This window comes from Osmia lignaria, chromosome 3 (genome assembly GCF_051020975.1).
Source record: "Osmia lignaria lignaria isolate PbOS001 chromosome 3, iyOsmLign1, whole genome shotgun sequence".
Taxonomy (NCBI): Eukaryota; Metazoa; Arthropoda; class Insecta; order Hymenoptera; family Megachilidae; genus Osmia; species Osmia lignaria.
Genome location: NC_135034.1, coordinates 8,119,821 through 8,134,065, shown reverse-complemented (window position 1 = coordinate 8,134,065; position 14,245 = coordinate 8,119,821). Strand labels below are relative to the sequence as shown.

The 14,245-nt window shown below is 35.3% G+C and overlaps 1 protein-coding gene across 2 annotated transcripts; it reads right to left on the bottom strand.

The window, feature by feature from the left end:
• Window positions 1-313: 313 nt before the first annotated feature.
• LOC117605134 (uncharacterized) lies at window positions 314-9,249 on the bottom strand. 2 transcript variants are annotated; one of them, XM_034326088.2, is made up of 3 exons: window positions 6,612-9,249; window positions 6,235-6,347; window positions 314-5,036 (listed from the first exon to the last, which is right to left on the bottom strand). In XM_034326088.2, exons 1-3 carry the CDS (start codon window positions 6,711-6,713, stop codon window positions 332-334), a joined length of 4,920 nt encoding a protein of 1,639 aa, XP_034181979.2. In that variant the 5' UTR covers window positions 6,714-9,249; the 3' UTR covers window positions 314-331. The 2 variants fall into 2 exon arrangements, with proteins under 2 accessions (XP_034181979.2, XP_034181978.2); XM_034326087.2 differs by having other exon boundaries at window positions 6,229-6,347; window positions 6,612-9,247.
• Between the last annotated feature and the right edge of the window lie 4,996 nt (window positions 9,250-14,245).

The following is a 14,245-nucleotide window of genomic DNA, read 5'->3' as shown; positions in this document are numbered from 1 at the left end:
AAGATACAGTATAAGATAAAGAAAAGTATAAATGTTAATTAATAAAAAGCAAAACCACCTACCTTGGTAATTACATTGTAAAAGGTAAACTCAAATTTAAGTAATACAAAACAATGTGCAGAGTTTATTTTATACATTTAACTATGGCGACTATGTTAAATTGTTTATATTTAAACACATTCATACAGAGTAATAATTTATAAAAAAATATCTTTTAACTTTTAACATAAAGCAGCAACAATAAATACTGTTTGACATAACAGAGTCACAATAAAAAAAACATACTTTAGAAGATAAAAATGTAGACTAAAGAGAATAGTCTTAACTATAATTATACTTTTTTTACAGGTACACAGTCTTGATAATGTTCTTCCCAATGTAAGGAATAACATTCATGGGAACAATACTTAGCTACATCACAAAATAAACATTGTATAATGCCAGGTTTACCACAAACTAAACATATTTTAATTTCTTTTTTTTCATCAATGTTTTCTTCTGAGTTACTCGTAAAAATATCATTATTTTCTTCGATTGTCTCGAATGCTTCTAGTGTTATGCTTCTAACATCTGCAATATATGATGTGCTACTTTCTTCTAATGAAGTATCATCTGTATCATTAAAATGTTCAGAATCATTTAAACTTTTCGGTGAGTGTACTGAAGTTTCACATGTATTGTCTTCTAACGATGATGTAGCAATATCATTAAGTTCTTCTTCTTTCTTTGGTTCTTCACACTCTTCAGGTTCTTCAATTATTAATCTCATTTCTTCATCCTCGCTTTCGCTAATTCCATTAGTGTCAATAACTGTTACTTCATCATTATTGGAAGAAATTTCTACAGTAACTAGATTTGTATTTGATTGCTTATGAAATACTTTCGAATTAGATATTATTGGCACTTCTTCCTGAACTGCACGAGGAACATCACGAATCGTTTCTGGCAAGTTATGTAAAATTTGCTCATTTGCATTGGTACTATCCATATCTATAGAACTTCCTGATTCTTTTTTCAACGTGTCCTTTTCATTTATATTATTGTCCAATGTTTTTTGAATTTCTAAAATTGACAAAACTGCGTTCTGATTTTGTTCTACTAAAGTTTCCTCATCTTTTTTATCACTCTGTATTTCTTCACCTTGTATCATTTCTTCTGATTCTTGTGTTTCACTCTGAGATTGCTTATCCGATAAGTTATCGGTTATTTCTTGTTTATTTTCAGATTGATTTTTGGATGTTACATCTTCTTGATGAGGCATGTTACATCCATTTGTATTTACTGTCTTAGATTGCTCTTCTGTATTTAACTCGATACCTTTGTTACGTTTTTCTTCATTTTCTTGTACAATAATTTGTACCGTTTTCGGAATATAATTTGCAGTATTTATAAGCGTGTTGTTCTCAGGCGTATTTAATTGCGATGTATTTGATGTAAGATCATTGATAGTTTTTTCTACAAAGTATTTTAAAAGTGTTTGAAAATGAAGCAACAGGGATCGTTCTTTATTAATGATCTGCCATTTTTCCGGTGTAAATTGTTGCTGTAACCAGGCGGTACAACCAAAGTAAAAGTTGATCTGCTTCGTTAACATAATCTTTTGTATTCCAGAAAGATATTTTAGTATATGAAACTGTTTCTCTGTAGATTCTAATGAAACTTGTACGGTATTTTGTCTCTTCTTGGTAGACTGTGGTTGTTGGCCTGGTGGTACTTGTTTAGAAAGAAAATACTGTGGAACCCTTGTTTGTACATGTACAGGTATTTTCTGATATACTTGTTCATTTTTTTGAATATTTCTTGGCATGGGCTGAGGTATATTTGGTACAAATGTATTTTGTACAGTTTGAGCAGTATTATTTATCACTGGTATATTTTGAGGTACTTGTGGCATAACTTGTGATTGTATCCCTTGAGGTATATTGTAATTATGTTGCCTGTGTACTGTGTTCTGGATCTGTTGACCCATACAAGGGACATTTTTCATATTTTTACCCTGTGTTTGATTCATGTTTTGCTGCAGGGGATAATTTGATGTATTTACAGGACAAAATGTATTCATTGGTGATAGATAACTGTATAGAATTGATGGATTTGCAGTTGGTCCTGGAGCTGGCTGATTGTATCTAATACCCGATGGATTTGTGTTAGCTATCATAGGTGAACATTGTTGCAAAGGAATACCCTGTGACAAATGAATATTGCTTACTGGATGTTGTCTAATAAAATAAGCATTTGGAAGGCCATTCTGTTGCATAAAGGGCCTTTGTACTGGCATTCTATAGTTCATTTGCTGAATACCGCAATTCGTAGCAGTGCTATTCATTGGTACATTGTTTTGAACAAAATTGTTTTGTTGTCCGACTACTTTTTCGTTCAAATTTTGCTGAACTGGTTTACAAGTACCATTAGTAGGAGATGGAGTAAAAGAAGCAAATACACGTTGCCCAGATGTAACACTTTGCGATCCTTGAGAGTTGTTAGGCAGGTTCTGTTTCGTTATTGTATGTGAAACAATTCTAGGAGCGATATTTTGGTATCTATTAGAATTATTTTGTTCATCTGGCTTATGAAGATACAAGCGTGTAAATGGTGGTACATAATGCAACAATTCGGGTAATGATAATGGTTGATGTTTCAGCAGTCGTTTGTTAAGTACGTTTATCACTGCTGATATCAAACTAATACAATCCCTGGTATTCATTATTTGTCTTAATTTTTCAAATTCTGCAAACAATGATTTAGTATGATTTACTTGGGCTGTACGCGTATTTACAATGAACTTATATATGTTCTCTAAACAAGTATTTGCATCATTTGAAAATTTCGGATCTATGTTACTGTTTTTCGAATTATGAGGAAAGGTTGTCTCGCCAGTAGGTAATCTAGGTGTAGAAATTATTGGTATCGTTATAGGGACAGCTTGTATTGATATTGAAGATGATACTTGGGACATCGTGACTGTATTTGTACTTGATAATTCAGAGGTAGTGGAAATCACAGCACTTACGGGTGTAGGACACCACCTAGAACCTAATTCTGCACTGGATAGAACTCTTAATTTAATTTTAGGAACTTTGCTAGATTGAGTATTCTCATCTTCCTTTTGAGGATCTGACAGTGCAGTTTCCTTCTCACTTTCCTTGTTTAACCCAGAGTCCAGAACCGTTGCTTCTTTTCTTTCTTCTATCATATTATTTGACTCCGAGTTCGTCAATAATATATTATTACTCTCTTCTTTTACGATATTACTTAATTTAACCTTTGGCAATGTTATTTCATTCATGTTACCGAACAGATTATTTAGATCTATCTTCACTGGAATACTTTTAACGTTTTTCTTTACATTACAACACGAGTCTTTTGTATCTTCCGAAGGGATACCGTTATTGTTCTCAATATTTTCATTACAATCTGTTTGTTCCTTCAACTGCAAATTTGTCACAGAATCTTTATTAAGAGTATTCTGATTCGCATCTGTCTCAATCTTTTCTTGAATACTAAGAACATTTCCGTTTGAAGTAATCTGACAAGTCTCGTTGAAATTTACACCAAAAAGTTCGCTTAAATCTTTGGTTATATCTATATCGCAACTAAGATTACGTATTATTGGAGTACTACAAGACGATATGCTATCCTTTACATCAGTTTCTTGTGATACAGGAACGTTAATATTTGTCCTCTTAGCTTCTGAGGATGTTTCTGTAACATCAGATGCTGTTGTACTTTGGACCAAGTTACTTTCATGAGAAACGCCATCCAATTCCTTTTGAATTACATCCTTATTTCCTATGATATTGTCTACTTTGCACGTATCATTTTGCTCATGTTTATTATCAGTAACCATATCAACTTGATTCGTTACTTTCATATTCTTATCTCTAGTAACATTATCTCTGCATTTATTTGCTGTATCAACCCTTGCATTAGTTTTGTTAGATGATGTATCTTCACTGATCTCTTCATGCATCGTTGAATCAGCCACAGCTGTCTGAATATTTCTCAGTATTTCTATACCGTTGCTGCTTAAAATATTCCCTTCGTTAAAGCAAACTCCTGAATCACACGAGTCAACAGAATCTTTCTTTCTTCTTTGTTTAAATCGTTTCTGTAAAATATGCTGTTCCTGTTCATCTTCGCTAATACTTCCACAATCGCCGAACCACTTTCTGAATTTGTACTTTATATTCTTCATCGATCTTTTATCGAGTTCTTTCCGTTCGTCGATGGATACGCAGATTCTTTTCCTTCTTTTCCAAAAATTCGAAAATTTCGCTGTCTCCTCGTGGGATATTTTTTTATTTAAATTTCCTTCTGCCTTTGTTGATTTATTATCAGTCGATGGATTCTCATAATTGTCTTGTTTAAAATGTTTATCCTGATTCGATGCAGGATTTACTTGAATCTTTGCATTCTTCACGGCAGGCGCTAATTCTTCATGGACATCAGATTTATCATGATTGCTCCTTTTTCTATCGGGCAAAGACTTGGAATTCAACTTTTTACGTTGATCAACATTGACGGACTTCGAATCAGAAGTTTCTGGCCTTACTCGCAAGTTTTCTTGCCTTATATTCGTTAGGTGATTTTCATCTTTGTACGAGGACTTCATGTTGGAATTATTATTATTTATCGGGTAAACTTTATCTCCCGATTTAATCGCGTCTGCTGTCGATACAATGACCGAGGTTCGTCTACTATTTAATTTGTCCACGCTTATTTTTGTTGAACAGATCTTGTCTAACTGCTTTAAAGCCATGTCAAAGGAATGTAGCATCGTTCGATGCTCGTTTGACTTACAACTCTTGTCCGACATTAGTGTCTTATTGCTTAACGATACTTCAGAATTGTATTCTTCTATTCTTTTCGCTTTTTCGTTGAAATCGATGTCCTCTTCGAGAATTCTTTGCGTGCTGTCTGGTGTCTGTCTATCCTCATCTTGTGGTGACGAATGTTGCCCGGGAAACGCGGTATCCTTTCTGCAACTGGTGTCGGCATCGACTGGTCTTTCATATTCTTCTAACGATTTCTGTGATCTGAAACACGAGTATACTTAGTGATGATGTCATTAACGCAATGAATCGTTCAATTCTAATAATTAGTAACACGAGACGTTAATCGCTGCAATTAAAAAAACAAAATGGAACGTCAACTTTCTGTGAAAACTGCGTCACCTTCTTTTCTAAGTATTCGATGATAACAATTATTCAAAAAATTTTCTTGCAGAATCATTGCACGTTTCTAACGCGTTCCCTGTTTCGTGGACTCTTTGCTCACCCACTGCGTTTAAAACGAAGGAAAATATTGAATTTAAGAGCGAATGAATGAATATATTTTTACCGCAAATTTCACACGTGACAAGGAACGTGTTTTCATGTTCTGATTCGTTTCATTGACCGATAATGAGTCACGCGACAGACTCGCATTTACCGTTATCTGCATGATTCATTATACAATTGTATTCATATGCAGGCGTGCAATAAAACTTTACGAGACGCAATTGATAATTATGTAGAATAGGGTATACCTTAACGATTTCAATAATCTTGACGTTACGAAAATCAACGTCCTCAGGCTTCAATTCTAAATGATTCAAACAGCATAACAAATCGCATGTATTTTTGTTACAAGAAATTATTCAAAATATGGAAATCATAAAATTCGGTAATGTATTCTACATAATTATCATATAATTAATTGGGTTCGTCTCATACCGGAAATAACATCCGCCCGAAGATGATGTCTGCTGACTCTGATACTTAATGATTCTGCCCAAAGTACAGATATTCAAATGATTGAAAGATTAGTATGAATATTTTTTCAAGTTTTAATGCAAAATACATTATAAAAATAATATGAATAATTTATTCCTTCCTCAACCTACAATTGCCATTTCCTGCCATTGCAATGGCAGTCATTGCGGCCTGTAGAGACCATGCTAAGCCCTATAGAATTAATCGAAATTCTACTGTATTAAATTCTATACACCATGTGCAATTATTATCGACCTTATCGTGATTATTATCACGTTCAAATTTCACATAACAGCTGAACGAGTTGAATAACGTTTCGTACCAACATAAACAAACGAGGTACGTTCAAATTTTTTTCCTATGACGAAAACGACGCACAATTCAATAAACAACATATTTATTTACATATTTTGTTACATATCTTCGTTTCGCAAATAAAACGCAGGAGAAAACCGTCTACCGATCGTGAACTTACCCATACCTCCTGTACGTCGCGTGCCGTGTGAGGATAACCTTTGGTTTCGTCGTTAACTGTAACAATCCTCGATGTACCTGTCTCCGCGACAATCCAAGATTCTGCAGTTCCTCTCTCAGCTGAAACAATCGTCGTCGAATTTTAAGGTTACACACTTGCGCCATCGTCTCTTAATGCGTCGAAAAATGGTGAAAAGAAGATTGAGAAAGAAAAGAAGCGCAAAACATGCGAGTATCTTTTGTTAAAGATTTCTGTTTACGGTTCACGTTCGTTTGTTTTTTCAACCTGAACCGGACGCTGGTTACTCATGCCACGATAATACAAATGCAAACCGTATAATCATTCGTTTTATTTGATTTATGAGAATATAAATGTCACCGCACCTTTGTCAGTGCTTCACGACGACGAACTGCTCCTTTATCGCGAAGCCACTGTTTCAACACGACGTTGTCGAAGTTCACCACCGGCATAACGTTCTCCGACATCGTTGCCGAACACACGCTCGACTTTGCTGCGTCGACCCCTTTTGTCTTGAGGTTCGCGGAACGTCCTGGGCGACCAGGACATATCACCACGCACCGGCTTGGCTGTACACGTGACCAGGCGAAAAACACAAGACTGATGGTAGACACATGACACGTACAACGGCAACGGTAAAATTCGTACGATTCCCGATTGTTTGTCGCTTGTAAAATGATGGCGAATTACCCTCGACTTCCTTTCAAACTTTTATCGTCGGTTTTCCCGCGGATTAAGATGGCGGTTTAAGCCTTGGGTACCTGCGGCTAGGTTACTCGAGACCCAACTAATTTAAAGTAAGAATGCACAAAGAGTAGAGCTAATTAATAGCTATTTCATTTACTCCTTATGAGAACCACTTTGCATATATTTATAACCAAGTCGTTTATTTTAACAATTTCATTTCACACTTGTAATTTTTACTGGACGATACTTCAACAGATTTCGAGGTTAAAAGCAGGTTGTTAAGTTTTGCCACTTCACACGTGATTCACGAATATTCGAGACGGATTATGATTAAATTCACAATTTTATGAATAGTAATTTGTTAGTAAATTTTTATCATGAGTCTCCATGAAGCTGGCCACTAATTTCCACTGTTCGTACTCCAAGGATTAGAGAAGGATTCGTTTCGAAGACGTTGCTTATAACTTCCAGACTGACTCAAGTTTCACGTAGGAATCCGTATTTAAGGGGGGATTTATCGTCCCCAACTGAGCGGGGGAAGGGAAAAACAAGACGCCTATGGTATTTGTAAAAGAAATCTTATCGAGAATAAGATATCCTTAGGTTAGGGTAGCGTGTTATCTGGAGTAAAATCGTTTGTCCCAGGTAAGGATTTTCTTTCAAGACCCTTTGTTACTGTATTCTTTTATTTTCCAGTTAACACCATTGGCATAACCAGGTAGAAGGTAAGGTCATCATCAGGGGTCTGAATCATTATGAATGCAAAGTACCCTTACTGCCCTTTATTCCATCCGAATTTATTGTAATTATTAGAAATAAATGTTTGAATGGTAGATCCAAATGATCCTTTAGGTAGATGGAACCTTTGATCTTATTGAAAGGGTTAGGGACATTACTCCAGATGGGACCTGTTTTGAATCCCTTCCAAAATAATGGGCCCACTATGGTCGGCCTCTTATCTTCTTAGATAAGAACCTTCTAATTCCTAGAAGCATCTATCCCCACTCAACTCCTCGTGCCTTAAGAGAGGGCCTTTAAATAGGAACACTGAAGGAAGAACGACACAGTTTCCTTTGGTAATCTTGAAGAAGCACTTCGAGTGCCAGAGTTTCGGAAACGTAAACTATGTTTCAAAATTAGTCGCATGTATGAATGTTTCGGTCCATTTAACTAATTTCGGCGATCGTTTGCAAAGTCTCAAAAAGAAAAAATAAATCAATTATCTGAATTTATAATTAAAAAGCACTTCGATGATAAAAGGGGTCTTATCTGGATGTGGCCTCGTGAACTGGACATAAGAAACGTTATAAATTTATCTTATCCGCCGTGTTTTTATGGACTTATCATGCTTGTTCCTGATTTTTTGACAGAAATTCATGCATTTCATCGCCTTGCGTAGTATCTGCGTATTTCTATTTTTAAAACTGCGTCATGGAAAAATGAGGGTGTGCGAAACGGAAGTCGAGAATGATTTATTTTACCCCTAATTCGTGACCATTCCTGTTACATAACAGGTGACACAGGATCTACCAGACAAAATTTAAAATTTCTTTTTAAAATTTTAATTACACAAAATTCAAAATATTTCACAGTAGTCACCGCCATGATGGTCAACGTGTTAAGGGTTGAATTATATATCACAAGATGATGAAGATCATCCAAGATTCTCTGAATCACATCGACAATACCCTCGTAAATAATTGGTCTTTTATTCTTGTCTTTCTTATTTATTTACAAGTTTTCTTGCCAATTACAATTGATGAAAAATTAATTAATCATCTTTCGGAGTAGTCTACGCAATAGTAGGTACTTGTGATTTCAATTAACATACTGTGTTCGTAATAGAGCCTCGGTCGTGTATCAAATTCTTGATTTTATTCTTCAAAATAATACGTGTCGACGAATCTTTCGAACAATTTCCGATATTTTGCTCTTTTTTTTAATTGCACGAAGAGTGATCTATGCTATGCGACTGCAGTGATTCTTCGGCTCGCGGTATAGAGAGTTGTTTATGCACTATTGTCCGAAAACTCACTGGCTCGAAGACTCGGCTTACACTGAACACGATGATCTACGTCCCTCCCTATTTATATAAGATCATCGCGTTATCGCCATGATGAACTTAACCAAACAGAGCTTTTATCTTCAATTTTACGCCACTGGCCTTTCTCTTTGCTTGTTTGCACAATCGTATTTGTACTTTGACCGAACAGCCTACTGATGAATATGAACGCGAAAAGACGTAGATGCGTCTTGTCGCTGCGTATTCGTAAAAGTGATGCGGGACACAATGCGTTCTCCCAAAAATACGCGAGCAGAGTTATGGCAGACGGAGACGATTAGTCACAAACGATTCAAGGTTACTGCGTAGTTTCCAATCGAATCCTTGACAAATAAAAATGCAGAAAAGCATACATATATATGTGTATAAATATATATATACAAGATTCGTTTCACGGCCATTTTATCTTGAGAAGTCTATCATGCTCGATGCTGTACACAACGATTTCTGTCTCCTTATAACTTTTCCACTACATATCTGCACAAATATTCGTGGAAAATCCGCGGCTATGATCAAAGCGGTAGTACTCTTTGATGTAAAATAAAAAGCGCCAACGACGGCGGACCACGATACTTTTATAATTCCTGTTTTGTCTTTGAGTAGCCGACACTTAAAATCAATGTCGTCTTCCAATATAAAATTGAAATATGTAACTTGAATCGTACAAAAATGTTGAATGTATATTATTATATAAATAGTTATTCTAACTATGAAATAATGGGCTTGTCCATGGAAGGGGTTAGACGAGATTCTATTATACCTATCCCCTTCCCTTCATACCTGACCTAACCATATAAAAGGGTGCACCCTCGTTCCTATTAGCAGTCTCAATTCTAGTGTCACTTGTATTCTAATTCTAAACTCTATTCATTTTCGAATACACTTTAATAATTTTAAATTGTCTTTGAAGATTACTCGCAAGAAATCGGAGATAGATGTAACGATTCATTGGAAAATTGTGTGACAATGATGTTAGTTGCAAACGAAGGTAAATATCGATATTACGTAACGATATAAAATCTAAACGGTTAATTAATATTGATGGATGAATAAAAATCAAACTGTATCAACAGACCGAGAGTTCTTATCGGGAGAAGACTAAATATTCTATGTCATTGTAAGATGTTATTTTGTTCATGTAAGATAAACATGATTTTTAACGTGCTTGGACTTCAATCATTTGGTATTAAATTATTTCAGTGATTATTGAAATATTATGAATTTAGTAATATATAGAAGCAGAAGTTGCGAAATGGATTTACAATATTGATAAGATTTTCCAAGTAATGTATGATACTATACAGATTTATAAATCATTTCTATTGTTAGAACACTGACTTTCTAAGCTTTTATCAAATGAAAAAAAAAAATAGAATCCTTAATGTAATCATTGAAACTAATGAAATATTACGGAATATTAACTCAATGGAAATAAACATTACTATTTGAATTATTTGACAAACATTTTTCGACAAAAAGTCATCCGGGCACTAATGTAAACTCCCCACTTGTACCATTAAAAAGATTCATCTCCGACCAACGGGGTTTCACAACATTTGGTCACCATCTGTGGTACTGTACGTACAATATATACATGTTTTAAGTTTACGAGGCACTCTCAATTAAACAATTTCGTGTAATATTTGTAACACGGTGTTAGTTTTATAAAAACAAAATAGGAAAAGATTCACGTGACCACCTTGCCGGTAAACGACCGACACCTTGCGACACTTTTTTCAAGGGATCAATGATTTTTATATAATAATTTTGTAACTAACAGAAACTTATTACAATAATTACTAGATGATACGGTAGAATCATGAATCAAGAAAATATTACACCGGTGTTTAAAGTAAATATCTTTCTCATGAAAATATTCAAACTTTTATATCTTTTGAACAACACCACTTCCTGAATTAAAATTTCCACAATAAGACTTATGCACTTTTTGACTAAACCCTTTTGCGATATGTAAATGGACAATAAAAGAAACAGTTACATAAGTACCTTTTATGATTTATCTGCATCAGCTACAAATGCCTAACGTTTCGAATCCATGGTAACCAACATTTGAAGCACGATATAACAATATTGTGTCTTGGCCAACACGTATATGACAGGTCCAACACGTATTAATTAAATCAACTTTTCTTTTTGCCAGGATTTTTTCCCTTCTTCGTTCACCTCACACAGAATGAGACTTTACGAAATACCATCACTACCTGTTTGTTAACGACTGTAGCGGTAGACTGGTCCGTCGAACCCTAGAACCCTTAATATTTGGTGGGGGCGTGTGCCTTCTACGGGGTAGAAGCAGCCTATGGACTCTGTCCTCTAATTGGTCGCATTTTTGTCGCGTTGACTTTTGAGCGAATGATGATGCGAGGATTACCACCGCCTTGGATGTTCTGGCGTCTCTCTTTTGTTATCGTCTATCTAGAAATGATTATTGTTCGTTGTATCGCGTTACAGTTTTCATATCCGTTTCGTCTCTGGCTCCGATTACGCTTGCTTAGATTCTTCAAATATTTGCAATCGGTGCAAAATGCAGCCGGTTTAATTGCCGCCAGATAGCTGCGTTTAAAAGCAGATTATTTTTACGTTGTTCTTATTTATAATATTTAATTTTTCACTTTTTCGCTTAATCGAAGATGTGTTTTCCATCGTCACATAGCAAGGAAAAATATTGCTTGGAATTATATTACTATATTTTATATTTTATTAAAAAAGAAAGTAGCTAGTGTAAAATTGAATGATCTTTACGTGGTCTGTAATGTATTAATATAGCAAAAATTTATCGAAACTACGCAGTTACTTGGAACTGTTTCTTCAAGATACTTCAAACGTTTTTATGCAACAGTTTTGTCTATTTACATTTATCAATATCGCGTAGACAAAGGTATGGTAAAGGAAAAAGTAATGGGACAAACAGTTTCAATATTACGAAGAATATTCTTGAAACTCTGGGATCTCAGATATAATAATTATTATAAATCATTTATAATAACATAATTAAATTTTTCAATCCGATTTTTATCTTAGGTGTTATTTTAACAAGTTCGATCTCTGTATTGTGTACAATATTGTTAAATAATACAGTATTATAATTCTAAATTCAATTGCAAAGTCATAACTCTTGAATTATGGAATAAAAAACCTTCAGAATAAAATTCGACGGTCCATAACGAAGTTCATCCATTCGTTCTTATCCTGATACTTGAATCGAAATTAAATAACGCTTATCTCAATTAGGAATGGTATCATTGGCACGTATGAGGCTTCTCAAGCTACCTACCCTATTGATCGCACAAGAAATAATGTTAAATTATAATCTTGAAGGACACAGTTTTAAAATTTGAGAAAAAAATGATGCATTTGTTGAAATGAAAGAAACAGTTTCGCTTGTGGTGCACATGTTGAAGAAGCAACAAAGAAACAGTGCACAATGGAATCAAAAAGGCAAACGTGGATTTGCTGGTACAGAAGATTGTGAAGTGTCTAAAGATTTACAATCACGGAAACAAGAGGGTCGCCGTTAGTCGTGTCTGGAAAAGCTCACTTTGGTAAAAAGAAATTGTCCTTTATACCCACGTGTACGATTTATAAGCGAATAGAATATTTTTTATAATATCTTGTTATTTTTAATTAACCCTTATTACATTGACTTATTAAATAAATTTGAAAAGTGGCAAATTTCTGTATCATACCTTAGATTTTCCACTTTGCGATTGATAATCTTGTTTACCAAGGTGAATAACTGATATAACAATAATGATAATAACAGCGGTGAAAATTAGAAGGGATAATGCCCACTGTAGCATTTTGAAAGTCATCGCTTACGTTTTTTATTTTCCAGTATTTCCTCAGTTTTCATCGTTTACATGTCATTCATTGATCAATTTCTTTAAAGATCGTTGATTGTTTTCTGTCTTTGCAGGGATAACCTAAACTGGTAATAATTTCTTCTAGGGAAGTATAATAAATAATTTTGCATATAATATTATCAATAATGAGAAACGAGGGTCCGGAAAGAAAGAAGAAAATCATTTTTCAATTTTTCACTTAAACAGTAAATTTATTTGATCACAACTAATTACAGAACACAATTATAAACACTAATTACATACTAATTACAGAAATTCTTTAATTATACAGTATCATACGTCGATATAAAATCATTAATTTGATAGGCAATGATATTTCAATTGTCGGTGCGAGGCTTAGCAGTAATTACAGATTTACAAAATTGGACGTGCCTTCGTTCTCAAAAGGATCTTGAATTTGTGCCTTGAGAACGAACGCCATCTGCTCTATTCTAATACAAAAATGTGAAATACTTCGCACTGTAACAGTCTAACGCACGTTGAAGGTAATAGCAGATTGCTCCAATATCCATTACTCACTGTCAGTCAGTGTCTCGAGCTCAGTCTTGCCATATTACAGTAACATTCAACCCTTCTCTCAACACTATACATATATGACGGCTTCACCGCAAAGACCAGTGGGGCCGTCAGGGCCCCTGGCGTCGGGAGTGGGGGCTCCAGACGCCTTCGCACGCGGCCCAAGTAGAAGCCGGCACTGGGTGCGACCTCCAGTGTCGGCTACGTGTTAGACACATGATATTGGCACCTGAGTGCCAGACGTGGAGGGCTCCGGAATGATATACATAAAGTCCCAGAGCTCTCCTTTATCGCCAATATCGGTCGCCGTGGGGTTTTAGTCAGTAGGAATCTGACACTCCCCCGCCGCCCTCCCCCAGTGGACGGTGGGGGGTCTTATGCAAGATTTCCCCACGTTAAATATTAAAAAAAAAAAAATATTTACAGTCGCTGATTCGAGTAAAGGGCTTAGAGCGAAGCGAAACAGCATCAGTCCTATAGCGACCGCCGAGCAGTTCACATCTACCTGCTAAACATACATATAACCTTATTTTATTTTCTGCGTTCATTTAATTTCCTACATTGATCTTCTTAGCTTATTGAATAAACTCATTAGGAGTTTATTCTTTCCTTACATCCCTGCATTCCTTACATTCCCACATCCCTTACATCACTACATCCTTTACATCTCTGCATTCCTTACATCCCTGCATCTTTTACATCTCTGCATTCCTTACACCCCTGCATTCCTTACATCCCCGCATCCCTTACATCACTACATCCTTTACATCTCTGCATTCCTTACATCCATACATTCCTTACATCCATGCATTTCTTACATCCCTGCATCCTTTACATCTCTGCATTCCTT

Bases quoted from the DNA above. Each gene is read 5' to 3' on its own strand.
- LOC117605134 (XM_034326087.2), bottom strand. From the start codon at position 6,713: ATGTCGGAGAACGTTATGCCGGTGGTGAACTTCGACAACGTCGTGTTG. The intron at 6,348-6,611 runs GTGCGGTGACAT...CGATTGTTTCAG, and splicing joins GTCGTGAAGCACTGACAAAG to CTGAGAGAGGAACTGCAGAA. The intron at 5,037-6,228 runs GTAAGTTCACGA...CTCGTGTTTCAG, and splicing joins GCGACGTACAGGAGGTATGG to ATCACAGAAATCGTTAGAAG.